The sequence below is a fragment of the Schistocerca serialis genome, chromosome 7 (genome assembly GCF_023864345.2).
Source record: "Schistocerca serialis cubense isolate TAMUIC-IGC-003099 chromosome 7, iqSchSeri2.2, whole genome shotgun sequence".
NCBI lineage: Eukaryota > Metazoa > Arthropoda > Insecta > Orthoptera > Acrididae > Schistocerca > Schistocerca serialis.
Genome location: NC_064644.1, coordinates 423,317,646 through 423,336,237, shown reverse-complemented (window position 1 = coordinate 423,336,237; position 18,592 = coordinate 423,317,646). Strand labels below are relative to the sequence as shown.

The following is an 18,592-nucleotide window of genomic DNA, read 5'->3' as shown; positions in this document are numbered from 1 at the left end:
ATATTGGTGCACTTGATACTCTGGTGCCATGCCATCTCTTCACACTTGAATGGTCTATATAAGATACACACCATGTAATGCAATGTAGGACTTAACTGTGGGGACCTAGCATCTTCGAACAATGAAACAAATACATTTGTCTGCTAGCTAATGTACAAAAATTGGTACAATGTGTACACTTCAACATGGGAGTTTTAGGTTTGAACTATGCTTGCATCAAATGCTGGTAGAGGTCAAGCTTGAACTTCCTTGTTTACAACACTTGCAACACCAGCAAGCGACTGCACACCAGCCATTATGGAAAGGTCACTTACACAGAATGAATTTTCAGAATTGCAAGCTGCAGTTTGACCAGGTACATTAAGGCTATATCAACTGACTGAACTGTGGTCAAGCCTGCCAAATTACTGTCTAGATCAAGGAGACTCTGCATGTCTGATAGCTTCAGTCTAAAAATTTTCAATGACACCAGTATTTTGGAGGCACACAACAAAAGCTTTGTGGCAAACAAAGCAGTCTGACAACACAATTTGTATATACTAAGACTAGAAAGGTAGGGGTTAAAAGACAAAAGAAGTCTAGTAACAGAATCTACAGAATATCAATTTGTACCATTCATGGGGATTCATGGCAATGTCACCCATACTTGACAACACTACAGATAAAACCAACAACGTAGTTAATGTAGAAGTAGGACCAAAAATAACTCTGTTCGCAGGGGCACACTTTCGGTGTGGTTGATGTATAGTTACTGTTTTTCTTTTCTGGTCACTAAAGTGCAATGTGCAGACACAATAAGTGGGCAGTTTGCCACAAGTGTAAACAACTTAGAATTATCATCGGCAGAGTGGCATGGAGCAGTGTGGAGAAACAAGCCTAGCCTCCTCTCATAAGGCAGTCAGCCTATGCCTGTGTTTCATGCTTCTGTGAAAGCAGAACTGTTCCTTCTCATCCTGTCTGGTAAGTCTCCACTGCTCCAGGATTCTGGGTGACTTTTCCAAACTCTTCCCATTCTCTAAATATCACCACTCTTTTACCTTCAGCCCTCTTCTTTCCCCTTCACCATTCTGCCAGAAAACGAATACACTGGCTCTGAAAGTTTGTGGGTTTCAATACCTTTATGTGTATTTTCCCCTGCCCCTGCTTGTTGAATCAATTTTTCATTCATCCAATAACAGTATATTTTCAAAAACTGTTTACTGTTGCTGCTATATTTTTCAGTTCTAGAGAAATAATACTGATTACAGGATTCCTAAATGTGATTATTTCTATAGAATGGTAGCCAAATCAGAATGATTTAGTAACAATAGTGTGATGCAATTACATCAATATTGATTTTATAGTTTGAATAATGATATTTATTTTTGCAACTAGGTAACAATCATTCACAAAAAGTCTTCCAATTGAATCTGCGGCCAGATCATATAATTATCTACACACAATATCTCAGCAGTCGAAATGGTCACCATCTTAAGGTGAGAACAATATCTGCTAATCTCATTAATAAATAGTGTTCTCACATGAAGATGCCAGCCAGATGGACCACTGAAATAATGTGTTTTGATGACTGTATAATCTGGCTGCAGACACAACAATAATATATTCAGTTAAGATGCTGGAAAAGTCTACACAGTCACTACAGAAAGTAATATTGAAATGATTTGTAGAATGATTAAAACAAATTATTCTACAAATTATTTCAAGATTTATTTGATCTTTGGGACTACCTGAAGCATGATGATATAACTGCTGTAGAAATGGATGTTAGCTTACTTCACAAAACACTACTAAAAATACAAATTGAATGTCTTAATTTAGTTGCTAAATTATACACAAGTAATATTTTGTGAACACTGAAGTAACATAAATTTAGTAATTGTTGAAATGTCATAAAACCAAAACTTAACCTATGTCAATTTGAACCATTGTGACATATTTGTTAGTGTTGTGACAGTGCCACGAGATTTAAAAGTGCCGCTACGTCAGTACGCGAACACGGCGATAGAGGCGCTCTGCAGCTTGGCCAAGCGCGGGAGCGCCACCTGGCTATGAACGGCGCTGGCCGCATGTCACGGCATGGCAGTGGAGTGACAGATTCAGAGTTGGAAGCATGTAACTCGCTATTGCTCTACGTTGTATATCCATGCAATTTATTAGGATTAAAGGTTATAACAGTTAGCACTTAACATACATATTTCTAATGTAAAAACACACTTGCATCACTAAAGCTCGAAGAGAACTAAAATTAGAGTTTAAAAGCTACTCTTTTGCAAAAAGCCGAATCTAAATTATTATTTTTAAAAAAGCTAAGAGTACTCCATTAAGGTAACTGTCTTTAATTTATTTTTTTATTTCTAGCTGTAATAAAGCTATCATAATTTCTTCCCTCATCATTGTGCTCAATTTCTCATTGCCTCAACACTATAGACTCATCAAATCAAATCAGTACGTAACACACTTTTAAATAAATTCCAGCTGTAATGTTGATAGGTGTTTCACATTTAACTGAATTATGTTATGTAATCCTACTACTCTTGTATGGAATGGATGTATGGGCAATTAATAAGGCAACAATGAGGAAGAGTGAACTGCGGCTGCATCAACAAGTGTTAAAAATACCCTGAACACACATAATTACTTATGAAGACATTCTAAGGTTAATCGATAAGGATCAGGAATTGGAGACCATAACAAAAATCAGAAAACTAGAGTATTTTGGCCATCTTATGAGAGGAGAGATACATATAATATTTTAATATTGTTAATAGAAGCAAAAGTTGTAGAGAAAAGATCAGTAGGAAGAAGACGAACTTCATAGCTGTAGAACCTGTGAGAGTGGTTCACGTACATTTCCCTATAACTGTTTAGAGCTGAAAAGTCATAAACAATATTAGATGTAATTATTGCCAACCTCCAAAGACAGGCAGCACCAGAAGAAGAGGAAGAAGTGAAACTGTCTTCCATGACTCCTACATGGCATTTAACAATACTTAATTAATGTACAGGAAGTTTTAACCTTATTTTAAATACAACCAGACACTAATGTTACAACAACTCGGTACTATATTGGAGGGAAACATTTCACGTGGGAAAAAATATATATAAAAACCAAGATGAGGTGACTTACCGAACGAAAGCGCTGGCAGGTCGATAGACACACAAACAAACACAAACATACACACAAAATTCAAGCTTTCGCAACCAACGGTTGCCTCATCAGGAAAGAGGGAAGGAGAGGGAAAGACGAAAGGATGTGGGTTTTAAGGGAGAGGGTAAGGAGTCATTCCAATCCCGGGAGCGGAAACACTTACCTTGGGGGGAAAAAAGGACAGGTATACACTCGCGCACACACACAAATATCCATCCACACATACAGACACAGTCTTTAAATATGTCTGCTTGTGTCTGTATATGTGTGGATGGATATGTGTGTGTGTGTGCGAGTGTATACCCGTCCTTTTTTCCCCCTAAGGTAAGTCTTTCCGCTCCCGGGATTGGAATGACTCCTTACCCTCTCCCTTAAAACCCACTTCCTTTCGTCTTTCCCTCTCCTTCCCTCTTTCCTGATGAGGCAACAGTTTGTTGCGAAAGCTTGAATTTTGTGTGTATGTTTGTGGTTGTTTGTGTGTCTGTCGACCTGCCAGCACTTTCATTTGGTAAGTCAAATCATCTTTGTTTTTAGATATATATTTCCTACGTGGAATGTTTCCCTCTATTTTTTTTATATATATATATATATATATATATATATATATATATATATATATATATATATATATATATATATATATATATATATATATATATATATAAAAAAAACAAAGATGATGTTTTAAGGGAGAGGGTAAGGAGTCATTCCAATACTGGGAGTGGAAAGACTGACCTTAGGGGGGAAAAAGGAAAAAAGGACGGGTATACACTCGCACACACACACATATCCATCCACACATATACAGACACAAGCAGATGTATTTAAAGACCAATACGTCTGCTTGTGTCTGTATATGTGTGGATGGATATGTGTGTGTGTGCGAGTGTATACACGTCCTTTTTTCCTTTTTTCCCCCCTAAGGTAAGTCTTTCCGCTCCCGGGATTGGAATGACTCCTTACCCTCTCCCTTAAAACCCACATCCTTTCGTCTTTCCCTCTCCTTCCCTCTTTCCTGATGAGGCAACAGTTTGTTGCGAATTTTGTGTGTATGTTTGTGTTTGTTTGTGTGTCTGTCGACCTGCCAGCACTTATATGTATATATGGAGGTGGGGAGGGGATAGGAAAGGATGAACAAGTCAAGGAGGGGGTAGCACGATAGTGTGAAGCAAGTCTTTCACCATATATCTCAGGTTGGATTTTCTTTCTACTACAGTAACCACAAGCTGAAGTAATAATTTCGACAATTTCTTTGAAATTTTGTTTCTCTCTTAGCACTCTTCTACATCACCACCAGTAACTAGTCAACATAGCTATAAAACTGACCTTGATCCTCTGTTCATCAGACTCTGCTGCCTGTTCTTGAAGGGCCTCCTTCTGGCTGTCCAGAGTGACACAGAGATCCCGAACTGTGACAAGGTCTGCCTCTGCTCTCCGCAGCTTGTCTGTATGTTGTCGAATTTGTGTTTCAAAGCCTGCAACTTTTCCTGTCAGTTCTGCAATCTGGAAAAGAAAAACAGATTGATTATAATCAGTCATGTAATTAACAAAGAGCAATACATAAATAATCTTCAGTAACATAGAAACAGAGAGTAATTAAAATGGATCTCCCTCTGAATATCTTCCTTCACTTGTTTTTTTCTTTCACATCCTTTATGTTTCTGTTTCCCATTCACAGCACTTTTATTTTGCTCCAGTCATCTATTGTCTGTTAATTTTGCTGTCATTCTATGAATTTCATCATTGCTTCACTATCTACTGTCTTGTATCTCCTAACACAATGCATATGCTGGTGAGCGAACAGCTAAGTAAAACTTATTGAATCATGGAATTGTAAGAGTTGGTTCAGACTGCGAGGCCAAGTCTAGGGTAGGCAGCTGGACTGCCCCAGTAAGCCATGTGGTCACCGGCTTTATCAGGAGTACAATGGAGCAGCTGCTCCTTGTAATATGACTCGAGAGGGCCTTTTGCATCAGGTAGTCAGTCTGTACAGATCAGTCTTGAAGTAACATGTTGGGGAACTGATAGTGTTGTTTCACACTTGATTTTGGGCAAGAATTTTAATATTTGGCCACACTTAGGAAAATTCCTCTTCTCTCCCCCCCTCCCCCCCCCCCCCCCTTTCCCATATCTCTGACCTTGACCATTGTGTTATAGACACTTAAAATGAATTGGTAAATTGGTTGGGCTCATTCGTATACCGGATATCAGAGACCTTAGTATTTAAAATAGTTTTAACCTGAAAATGGCTAGGATTATGAAGTTTCAGATAATTCAGATTATGTAACAATTTGCTAATAATAAGCCATAAATAATATCTACCTCTTTTCTGTTAAAATCAAATGTGAGGAAGAAAATGAAACAATATATAGTTTTGTTTAAAATTACATGTAAGAAGAAAGAATATTTAAGGAAGAAACAATATGTCTAACGGTTTAAATGCCCTGCTATTGTAGTTAAAACTAACTATGGAGAAAGAAAATGAAACTGCACATTTTCAAACGCATTTTTCTTCTGAGAGTCAATTTTAACAGAAAATATGTACATTCATGTTTAAAAGAATATATAACCTATGCCCAACCGAATATTTATTAGAGTATCATGTAAAAATTACATCTGCAGAGAACCAGATATTAATTTTCAAGAAATTATTATTTACTTTTTCAAGCGTTGACGTTATTCCACTAAACTTGATTTTAAAACTTGCTTTGTCAGCAAAGAGAACTGTTTCTGCTTATTGGATATATGATGCCAGTTTATTTATCTACAACAAGAACATGAGCAGACCCAGTGCCAAGCCCCATTGTACAACTGTTGTGATTATTCTCCATTCCAAAGATACTGTTTCATTGTGTACACCCCCAGAGTTCCTTAATACAACACTACACATAATTTTATTCAGATAGTATAAAACCCAGTTATCAGCAAGATCTCTGATGACATAATATTTGAGCTTGTTTAGGAGAATATTGTGACTGCACACTCAAATGCTGTTTGACAAGTCACAGTAAACACAATTTGGCAATATTTTGTCTTTTTAATTTTGTATAAACTCATTGGTGAATTGGAAAATAGCATGTTCTGTGGAAAGACACTCATAAAACCCATACTATGACTATGTACCTTATTTTGAGAGTGGTGTGTTATGGTTCTTGCATACATAATCTTTTCCAAAACCCTGAAGAAGCACGTACACAGCACGACTGGTCAACACTTATTAATATCTGTGTTATTAGCTTTCAAGTAAAAAGAGTGTGACAAGAGGAGCATATTTCAGTCTGCTTGCAAGTATTCTATGTGACAGAGATGTGCTGCATATATGAAGAACAGGATATTAGTATATTCCTTGAGACATTATCAGTGACATCAGCTTTTCTGAATTGCGCAGGTGGGAACTTTCCCTGCAATACATCCCACTTTTCCGTAACCCTCCTGGCCTCAACCTTCGTTAGTCACTGTCCTCACCCATCCAGCCCCCTCCCTGTTCCCATTCCAGCACTACACAGCCGTCATTTCACCACCACACCCAGTCTTTTAATTTCTTTATTTTTATTTCTCTCCTTTCCACTACTTACTCCCTTCTCTCTCCGCACCTTCTCTCCTGCCCTCTGTCTAAATTGCAACACTTCACTGTCCGTCACTCCCACCATACTATCCCTCCCCCTCCCTGCCCCAGCCTCCTCCTTACTCCCACCCAGTCACCACTCCCATCATGCACTGGTGCTGCTGCTGCTCGCAGTGTAGTTTCAGCTCTCTGAGACTGCAGATGTGTGTGTGTGTGTGTGTGTGTGTGTGTGTGTGTGTGTGTGCGTGCGAATTATTAATTCTGAAGGTTTATATGTTATTTTTAATCAGTTTTTTTAATAATAATAAATTTCTTATAAAACGTAATCTACACTAATAATAAAACTGCAAAACTGTCATGTCCTGCTTGAATACATTACTCTACAAAACTAGTAGATGAATTTTCATGAGATTTTTACAGATAATTTGAGCATAGCTTTGGGCAACATATAGGGCTTACTTAAAATTGGATCACAGAAAAAAAGATATTCTAGCTATAGTTTTAGGAGTCTTCTCAGCTTAGTACTTTGGTAGTATGCCTTCGGATGTGGTACACCAAAGATCCAGTAGATGACAGTGTTGGTTCTTTTCCCTCAGTGACAGAAGTATTTTCCAAATTTTTTATCAGTGACAGAGCTAAATGCCACAATCTTATCTTCACAAATGAAAATTAACATAGAATTTACTCGGCTAGGATATATGAATTTACTGATTTCACTCTGTATATTTAAAACTTAATCAAATTGCTTTACTTCTTCCAATAGGTTTTATTTATATTTGACTTCTTGACTAGAAAAATGAACTTATTGACAAAGTGATCCTATAAGTGTTGTATTTTTACTAGTTGAAATACAGAACCCTAAAAACTGATGGTACACAAAGGCAGAACTTGTGCTGCAAAGCATGGGTATATCGCTAGCCATTCCTATTTCTCTGTTTGCCCTTACCATTTCAAACAATTTCCTGTCGCTTCCAATATAAATGTTTAATCCAGTGTTTCATTACATTTTATTAGTCTCATAATCTTCTTGGGGAAGTAGCTGTTGAAGACTGACAGAAACTGATCGATAAATTGCCTGTTGGGTTCTGTCGTGGGTTTCATAAAGACATTAAATTTAGAATAGACATCTGTCACATTATGCATATTCCTTCAGTCAAGTTTCTGTAAGGCTGCCTTGAAACTTATTGTTTTCAGTTTACTAATTACTCTAACTGTTTTCCATGATATCACTTCACTTTAGTCAGTTAAGTTATTCATATGGCTAGCTGTGCATCACGATCAGAGGGATCATCCACTCACTACTTGGTGTGGTGGGACCCTTGCTTTTCATGTTGTATGCCGATGACACTGCAGACAATATTAATAGTAACCTCAGACTTTTAGCAGATGATACAGTTATTTATAGTGAAGTACTGTCTGGTAGAAGCTGCATAAATATACAGTCAGATTTTGATAAGATTTCAAAGTTGTGCAAAGATTGGCAACTTGTTTTAAATGTTCAGAAATGTAAAACTGTGCTCTTCACAAAATGAAAAAAAAAAAAAAAAAATTAAAAAAAAAAAATCTAGTATACTATGGCTGTAATATCAAGTCACAGCTGGAATCAGCCCACTCATACCAATACCTGGGTTCAACACTTTGTAGGGATATGAAATGGAACAATCGTGTAGGCTCAGTTGTGAGTAAAACAGGTGATGGACTTCAGTTTATTGGTAGAACACTGAGAAAGTGTAATCAGTCTACATAAGATACTGCTTAAAAATCACTCATGCAACCAGTTCTAGAATATTGCTCAAGTATATGGGACCCATACAAAATAAGACTAACAGAGGGTATTGAATGTATACAGAGAAGGGCAGTATGGTTGGTCTCTCTGTGGGAGAGAATCACAGAGATACTTAAGAAACTGAACTAGCAGGCTCTTTAAGATAGATTTAAACTATCCCTGCGTATTGCTCATATAGGGGTCATGAGGACAAGATTAGAATAACTACAGCATGCACAGAGGCTTTCAGGAATCATTCTTCCCCCGCTCTGTATGTGAACAGAATAAGTGGTACAATGGAACGTACCTTCTGCCATGCACTTTGCGGTGGTTTGCAGTGTATGGATGTACATGTAGACGTAGGTAAACTTTTACATCACCTACAAAAATGTTGACAATTATTGTATTGCTTTTTGGTGTAGTTCCAGTGGGAAAATTAACAACAGAACTAATGTAAGTGTTAAGTAATATTTCCGAAAGATGTCTTTTGTCTGGGTATTTTAGAAATTAATGTTAAAATCTCTACATTCACCATTTGCTTTTTTCTGTCTGCTTGTTGACATAATACTAAGTCTTTAAGAATATATGGAAGTTTACCAGTAGCAGCAATTCACTATTACAGGTTTCCAATCACTGATCAAAGCAGAAACTACTGGTTTCAGTAGATTTGAAATTGCTCATATTTTGTACATACATGGCAATCCTCCTTTCGCCATACTTTCCCTATAGAAATAGGTTGCTAATTTATAGTCTTCTATATTTTAACACATGGATCCCTGGCTTTACAGTGTGCTGAGACAGAAATAATCTACCAACTTCCTTGTGACATTGTAGACCATTAACTTTGTGTTTTTAGTTTTCTAACATTCTGATGCATCATCTAAAGTTATTCAAAGAAGTTTGTTTTTTGAGTGATAATTTATCAAGACCTCTTTTAAAGCACTCACTGAGTGAGGTATTTAGACCAAATAAGGCTTATCTCTCATACTCGTAATCACATAAAATCTACCACAAGTCACTGGTGAAGTTTTCTTGAAAAACACAAGACTGCAAAAACCATAAAATTTAAACCCTTAAAAAAATTGATATAACATTTTGTATCTTTCAATTTTTCTTATGGAAAATATGTACTACCACATGTAAATTAACTTAGACAATGAAATATTTAAAGTATAAGATTGAGTTTCTGTAATAATCATGGTACATTTTATTTAGGAAATATGTGAGAAAATTGTGCAGCTTTAAAAAAAGAACCCAGTATTAAAGCCATTAAAGAAAATAAAGGCGACAGTTAAACAACAGAACTTCATCATCAAATATGAATAAACATTGCCCATACTTCCTGCCTTTTATATCATCATTATAAATCTAATTACTATATATTTTAAAATTTCCTATAGAATTTGTCGATAACTTCCTATATTAAATAGGCATGATGAACAATAAATGCTAAAGCCACTGACAAGCCACGTTTAACATGAGTCAGTCACTAGTAGCTGTATCTAAGGAATCAGTCTCCACCAGTCAGTTGGGGCCATTGATTACATATTCATAATAATAACAGTCACTGTTGGTTATACACTGAAGATGAAACTTTATTCTACCAACAGCATACAAAATTGCAATCTCCAGATGAAGGATCGTTAATAGCCTTGGTTACACAGTTGGTAACTATAGTACAAACAATAATCAATAAGGCCATATACATGAAATCTATAATATGAGGCAGAGATAAATACTGTGAGCAGTGTTTATCATCACAACATAGTGGACTACTCCCCACCACTCTCTCCAGCCATCCTCAGGGAGTTTTAATTGTTTGAAAATTATTGTGCCATGATTAAAAATGGTCAACTAATTAATAAATTTTAAATTTTAACAACTTGTATATGATCCTAGGCTGTTTTTATTTAAAAACTTTTATTCTAATTTTTTGATCACTGTTTTCCAGGAACAATGGTTTCGAAAGTTGCTTAGTTTTATGTTTACTTGTTCATCTTCTCATAAAATTAAGTTCATTTTGAAATTTGAGAAGGCACTGAGATTTGTTGTTGCCACTACCACTGGATGATTGGCACTGTGTCTACACCAGTACTCTGTGACATGTTACTCAAATACTAAGGTGCAACTTCAGATTGATGTACATTTTTTATCATCTGTATGTTTTCACAAAGGATTATTGTACCAGCATAAATTCAAAATTAAGAAAAAAATTGAATTTGCCAGCCACGCATGGTTGAACATGTCTATGCTGGGTCCAAGTTTATTTTTGAAGTCTTGCATCCTGATTAGTGGAACACGAGTTGTTTTTAAGTGTTCTATAAGGAAATTATTTGTTTAATGAACAAATTGTTATGGACTGAAACTTGGGATTTGAACCCTTTAAAAGTTTAAAAAACATTCCATCATCCGTGAAATTGTAGTGACAGGTGTTTTTTGTGCAAGTTTGGAGGGAAGATGTTGTTACAAGTGATATTTATTAATTGAGAAAATTTTTGTCTCTTTAGGTGGGAACATTTTACAAGGAATTGGCAAAAGAAAAGTGAACAAATTCAATGAAGGCAAACATACTCTTTTATCACTGCAATGAACTGCTGCCAGCCATGGTCATGGCCAAAACCATCAAGCAGCATTATACGAGGGCAGTTCAATAAATAATGCAACACATTTTTTTTCTCGGCCAATTTTGGTTGAAAAAACCGGAAATTTCTTGTGGAATATTTTCAAACATTCCCGCTTCGTCTCGTATAGTTTCATTGACTTCCGACAGGTGGCAGCGCTGTACGGAGCTGTTAAAATGGCGTCTGTAACGGATGTGTGTTGCAAACAACGGGCAGTGATCGAGTTTCTTTTGGCGGAAAACCAGGGCATCTCAGATATTCATAGGCGCTTGCAGAATGTCTACGGTGATCTGGCAGTGAACAAAAGCATGGTGAGTCGTTGGGCAAAGCGTGTGTCATCATCGCCGCAAGGTCAAGCAAGACTGTCTGATCTCCCGCGTGCGGGCCGGCCATGCACAGCTGTGACTCCTGCAATGGCGGAGCGTGTGAACACACTCGTTCGAGATGATCGACGGATCACCATCAAACAACTCAGTGCTCAACTTGACATCTCTGTTGGTAGTGCTGTCACAATTGTTCACCAGTTGGGATATTCAAAGGTTTGTTCCCGCTGGGTCCCTCGTTGTCTAACCGAACACCATAAAGAGCAAAGGAGAACCATCTGTGCGGAATTGCTTGCTCGTCATGTGGCTGAGGGTGACAATTTCTTGTCAAAGATTGTTACAGTTAATGAAACATGGGTTCATCACTTCGAACCTGAAACAAAACGGCAATCAATGGAGTGGCGCCACACCCACTCCCCTACCAAGAAAAAGTTTAAAGCCATACCCTCAGCTGGTAAAGTCATGGTTACAGTCTTCTGGGACGCTGAAGGGGTTATTCTGTTCGATGTCCTTCCCCATGGTCAAATGATCAACTCTGAAGTGTATTGTGCTACTCTTCAGAAATTGAAGAAACGACTTCAGCGTGTTCGTAGGCACAAAAATCTGAACAAACTTCTCCTTCTTCATGACAACGCAAGACCTCACACAAGTCTTCGCACCCGAGAGGAGCTCACAAAACTTCAGTGGACTGTTCTTCCTCATGCACCCTACAGCCCCGATCTCGCACTGTCAGATTTCCATACGTTTGGCCCAATGAAGGACGCAATCCATGGGAGGCACTACGCGGATGATGAAGAAGTTATTGATGCAGTACGACGTTGGCTCCCACATCGACCAGTGGAATGGTACCGTGCAGGCATACAGGCCCTCATTTCAAGGTGGCGTAAGGCCGTAGCATTGAATGGAGATTACGTTGAAAAATAGTGTTGTGTAGCTAAAAGATTGGGGAATAACCTGGTGTATTTCAATGCTGAATAAAACAACCCCTGTTTCAGAAAAAAATGTGTTGCATTACTTATTGAACTGCCCTCGTAAACTACCAAATCATCTACCCTATCTAGTGGACTTGCCCAAAAACTCTTGTGGAAAAAAAGAGGACATAACAATCAAAGGAAATTCACACATTGACACATCAAATGAAGAAATCATGGCAAAACAGCTCATGTTTTGGAGCAAATCAACAGATATTTCCTATTAATTCTAAGGTCTTAAATAGGAAAGAAAAAGTCAGTGTGAAGTATTTTCTGTTAAAAACAGATTATACTTAAAAATCTGAGACACACAATTCATTTAAGAGTAACTGATTTTACAGTCATCTTTTGGTTGTGAAACTAATGAACCATGTATGAATAACTTCCAGAGTTCTGTTCAGCTTACTACATGATTACACAACACAAGACTCTATGCAAATAGCACTGTACGAGAAACTGGAGATACAAAATCTACAGTCAGTGTGCATTGCCATGAACGTGGCTACCTACTGTAGCTCTGCCAGCATTATCACTTCATATTCTTATATAACTGAACAGTTCCACTATCTACTGAAGTAACAGAAACCTGGCCTTCACTTTCATTTCTCCCACAGCCTATGCACAAATTCATCAGTATCAGAGTATCAGAAACGGAGACCAGTTTACCTCTCAAGATATTCTCTTCAGATTATTTTACAAGACTGTATGCATTGTGCACACAATTCTGCATAGTGAAAGTAGAGAGTTCCAATTTTAAGTGCTTCCTTAGTCTTTGATAACTGGCAATTCATTAATTTGTAGGGGGCAGCTTTCCAGTCCAAAGGCAAACAGGGGTACAAAACTGCTTTCAGCATCCCTGCTCTCTCTTGAATGGCGAGTCTCTGCTCTTACTGGAGATCACCAATCATCAAATGATATCATTTTTAAAACTCCTGGTAGGTTGTAGCAGCAAGTCAGGTTGTGACATACTGGAAAAGCTCAGTTGATGTCCACTATAGGCAAAGATTCACATATGAATCCTAGTCAAGTACATAATAAAAAGCCCTATTATTTTCATTTAAAATATTAGCAGTAGCTTGGATGCTAACTACTAAGGTCATGATGATATAATGCTCTCTCACCTTTTTCTATTCCTAGAAGCTCAAAATTGTTATGCCTTTTATTTAGTATATTCCCATATTAGTTCAGACTGTAGAGCTTTAAAAATATTTTGTATGATTTAAATATGTTTATTACATCAACAATCAATCAAACGAGTATTGGTACGTTATGTTCATCACACCCTTCTCTTTCACACCAATACTTCAGGACAATATGACGTTTTTCAATAATGTACTCTTTTCCTTATTTCCAATTACATTCACTGCTACAAACTGTTCTACTACAATTCTACCATATCCTTATATAATAGCTATTAGAGCATGTACCATATGATACATGCCTTTATTTTGTGCTACATGCAATAGGCTATACTTCAAAACAAATATCTGTAGCAGCATAATTGAACTTTCACATGACATTTCTTGCTTTAAGTGCAATAGTACCTGAGACTCATAGCTGTGTACCAAGGAATCCCTTGTTTCGAGTTCCCCTTCGAGCTCAGCAATGCGGTCCTCAGCAAGCCGCAGTTTTGATTTTTGTTCTTGTGCTTCTGTTTCTAAACTATGGTTATTACTTTCCAGAGCTTCTGCTTCCAGGCTGAGGCCGCGGAATTGTTCCAACATTTCAGAACGCTCCCGTTCCTGAAAATTAAAAGCAGCATGCTAAAGAAGTGATACCAAATAATTCATATTCATTTTGAATGAAAGAATACATGACAGTGGTATAATATTCTACAGACTGGTTTTTGGCTGTTACACCATAATCAAGTACAAAGATAAATACACGGCTCTGAAAGATTTTAAAATAGTGCAACTATAGAATACCTCAATTGGTTTCCAATGATGACAATGGCTGATTTCTCATTAATTACTAAAACAAGTGGAATTATTTAAGTAAAAATGTGTTTTAAAAATATTTAGGACAAATGAAATAGGTGAGACATTAAATAATGAACTACATGAAAAATTACAAAATGGTTCCAAGAAGGAAAATAAGTTGAACAATATATAGCAAAATTTCATAACATGTTCCCAGAGGGTGACTGAACGAGATAAACTTCTCCTTAAAAGGCCCAATATTACAGACAGATACAATTTAACACAAGAGACTAAATGGGTTAATTAAATGTTGGGCTCCATAAGGTTCCCTTTCTGTGCAGCGACTGTGGAATATAAAATTATAAAGACTGTAGCAACCAGTCGCGGAACTGTGATTATACATAGCAAAATTTTCAGTGGACAAATGAGACTGTAGTAATGTAAATAAAGGAAAAAAAATGTAGCATGTGAGTAACCGCCCAGTTTCATTTGCTCGTACAATTACAGTTTTTTGAAACACTTCCGATTTCGGTAAAGTCTTTCACTTGAAAACTATGAATGGGGGTAATGTGTGTCCATCTGGTGTGGAAGCAAGCAGGATGGACATTCGCTGTTTTTCACCCCCTGATGTAAGAACATTTCTTTCTTTCTTTGTATTTGGCATCAACTGTATAATTTGATGACATGTCAAAATATATGGGAGTTTGGTCAGCATTTCCTACCTGGGCAAGAAGGTATTCTGTGAGCCGCCTAATTATGAAGCACTGAAATCCCTCAAGTTTTTCATCATTTTTCGGCAGCTTCTGTGCAACCGAAGTTCGCCTCCGAAGTGAAAAACCTCAGCGCTTCATAAACAGATCAGTCTAGTTGTGACTAGCCTTAAAATTTTTGATTTTTTGCTTTCTAGAAATTTAATGTGGCTTAATTTTTAAAATTTCAGCGTTCACAGGCAGGAGTTTCTGAGCTGTTCCTTAACAAATTCATTTAAAATCACTTCTAGTGCATGATTTCGGCCACACTTTGGCCCACTAAATGCTTTCCTGCTACTTGAACATTCAAATAATTTGTCTCTTTGCAGTAGCCATTGCCTGACGTTGCTCTCATCAATCCCGTATCGCAGACCTGCAGCATGATTGGAACTTTGTTCCACAAAAGAAATAACTCTCCTCTTGAATTTGGCACTATAATGCACTTCACAAAATTCCACGAAGCAACAGATGCTGCTACATGAAATCTTGATGAGTCCCAGCGTATCAACTGATGCAACAATTCTTGCCTTGTGCATTGTTGGTATGTTTTTTGGAAAGAAATTTACTTTTATTGCTATGAATATTTGAAAGGCTGCTACATTTGAAGATGAACAATACAGAATTTCTATTTACTTCGTTGGATAATGTACGAAAATGCAGTAGTCGAAATTCAGGGCAGACAAAAAAGCTCGTCTTCCAGCTTTTTCTAAAATTTTTTCACTGACGCAAAGGTTTTGGCACCAGTATTTATCTTTGTGCCTGCAAAGCATGCCTGTGTAGCGCTATATATATTCGAGGGCAGAAGTTAGTTGTGGCAGCACCTACCAACATTTTTCAGAGCTTCCACTTACTTTGCACTCAATTCTAAGCTGCAGGCGGATTTTTGGATTAGAAAAACCGAAAAAAGTGTGGCTTACCTTCGAGTAAATACTATATTGAATGACTCATTAGTATTTCGAGTCTGACCATGCAGACACCTCTTCAGTAATTCACGATTTGCCAGGTGTCTATAAATAGGTTTTATGATATCCATGACTGCTGCTGGGATAGAATGTTTATGGCTGTATGAACTGTTTGAGTACTGGGCATTGTGGTAATTGCACCATGAATCAGGTTCAGGAGGGGAAAGGTGGTGTACCGGTTTTTCACCAGTTGACAGTCTGCGGAAGAAGGTAACCCATACTGCCTACTTCATTTTCAACAAATCCTTAGTATTATTTCTAATGGCCATCCCATAATACTGCTGTAGTACATCAATCATTTTGTCTGTCAGCCTGCCTCTTATGGTTTCACCATCAGAAAGTTTCTTGTCTCTCAAACTTTATTTCAACTTCCTCAACCTGGTGTTCATCCTACTCTGGATATGAACAATACAAACATGTAATTTAACCTTTATAACACAGCAATCCACAGCCTTCTATATAAAAAATTACCGATTTTATTAGATCTTGAAGTAATGCACGTAAAAATTTTTCTAGCAACCTGGTGTATACAGTGACAAGCCATAACAACTAGCCACATCTGCACCTGAAGATGACAAGCAGCTGCCCCTCAAAATATTTTCAGTTTAGACAATTTGATCTGATGCTACACTTGAGAACCTTTCAAGCATCTCTTGACAAATCGAAACAACACGTGAACTGTAGAACTCTACCCGCTGAGAGTTCAATGCTCTCTGTTTCTGTTGTATGAATGTAATTACGCACTGTGCACAATCCACATACAGTAATGTGCAAATAAAACTTCATTTTCAAGAGACCATTCACTTCAGAAATTCATTTTTCATTTTATATCGCTCTATCTCCTCTGAAAATCATACACATTATTCCCTTTGACCTCACCTGTCTTCCTCCAAAATGACAAGCTTCATTCATAAAAATTGTTCACAACTATCAACTGTACTGGGACTTGCATTTCTTGAAAGAAAGTAGTGGTCTATTGATCACGGTTTACTCACTGAAAAGTTGCTACAACATGACACTGCCATTCTGCTGATAACCCAACAAGATTTTAAAATGTTACTTTCATATGCAGCATGTGAAGGTTGCTGGATTTGGACGGGTTACTCCTGTAACTGAAATATCAGATCTGAAGATGGTTCTGAATGAACCGAAATCGGTCATATGAATAAAAAAATTTGCAATCAAGATGGATTATAAGTAACATTATAAAATCACTGATTGCTGCTATCCCATCAGACATTATGTCTGTTTTTCCAACAAGATTTTGTCAGTGAAATTTGCCAAAAAACCTGTATTCACATACAATGTCAAAGTTAGTTTCCTTTGTGTGTGGTTAATGTGATCATTTAATTACAACTGATATTCATTTGGATTACTGGAAATTTTATACATTACATTTATGAATTTTATACCCATTAATTAAATGGAAATATTCACAATTATTTACTTTTAAAATATAACACACTTCCATCACATTAACAAACACATTATGATTTTTTATTACCTTTAAATCATTTCCTTCATGTCATTCAAACACAGACACAAAATTGCAAAAGGACCTCTTATTTCATGCAGAAATAAGTGATCATTTCAAACAATGTGACACTCTTTACAAAGTTTTGAGGGGGATGGGAGGGTCGGTGTCAAACGTTTGAGAGAAATGGGATCAAAGATTTTCCATGATCAAAGGAAGGGAAAACTGGACTGTTCTCACAAATCTGCTCATTGTGATGGAGAAAAACCACATGCTTTTTATATTTAAGAAGACAAGAAACTAATTAAGTAAGAGTTGTCTACCTTCCTTGCAAGCATGTCTTCAATCCTTTTGATCTCCTTGACATAATCCTGAAGCTGTCTCTTTAGCGTATCTGCCTCGTCACGAGCTGCAACCAGTTCTCTGTTTGCAATATTGCAGTCTTTTGTCACAGAGGCCAAGTCGTCTTGCAGGCGCCTATAAACAAGAAGTGGGGTATGTAAGTTAACACCTTCTAACTTGACTAAACTATGAATTTTTACTGCATTTACTATTTACTACATTTATTTTTTAATTATTCCTGAGCTTAATATTTAGAACAAAGAAAAGAGAACTCATACAAGGGAATCTTTTAAAGAAGTCACTTAGACAGGGCTGTGGAAGAGAGTGTATAGGAAAGGGACAAACAGAAAATAATCACTGAGAAATACTGGCAATGGATGTCACACAAGACATAAGGAAATAGTGGCGGAGAGGAGACAGTAGTTTCAAGCATAATTCTTAATTCTTTCCTGTGACAACAGTTTCGATGCAATAGAGGGTGACCCTCCTCCCCTTTCTCTCTCTCTCTCTCTCTCTCTCTCTCTCTCTCTCTCTCTCTCTCTCTCTCACACACACACACACACACACACACACACACAATGTGTGTGTGATGGGTGAAAAACGAACAGTAATGTTCTTATAATTATTACATTTGTAACTAATGTGGTACCATACTAATTACCAACAATAACAACAGAGTGATTACCCCCAGTGGAACAAAAGAAACAAAATGTCTAATGTTGTGTGTATGTCTTAGCATAGGACTTTGTTACC

At 37.1% G+C, this 18,592-nt stretch overlaps 1 protein-coding gene across 2 annotated transcripts in view; it reads right to left on the bottom strand.

Annotated features, from left to right (window-relative positions):
• Positions 1–18,592, bottom strand: part of LOC126412235 (centrosomal protein of 135 kDa-like) — a 368,271-nt gene that overhangs the window by 33,800 nt on the left and 315,879 nt on the right. For both annotated transcript variants that reach the window (XM_050081725.1, XM_050081726.1), the window contains 3 exons: positions 17,821–17,974; positions 13,938–14,135; positions 4,475–4,651 (listed from right to left, as the gene is read on the bottom strand). In XM_050081725.1, the coding sequence (XP_049937682.1) occupies positions 4,475–4,651; positions 13,938–14,135; positions 17,821–17,974 (529 nt within the window). The remainder of the gene's footprint in view (positions 1–4,474; positions 4,652–13,937; positions 14,136–17,820; positions 17,975–18,592) is intronic.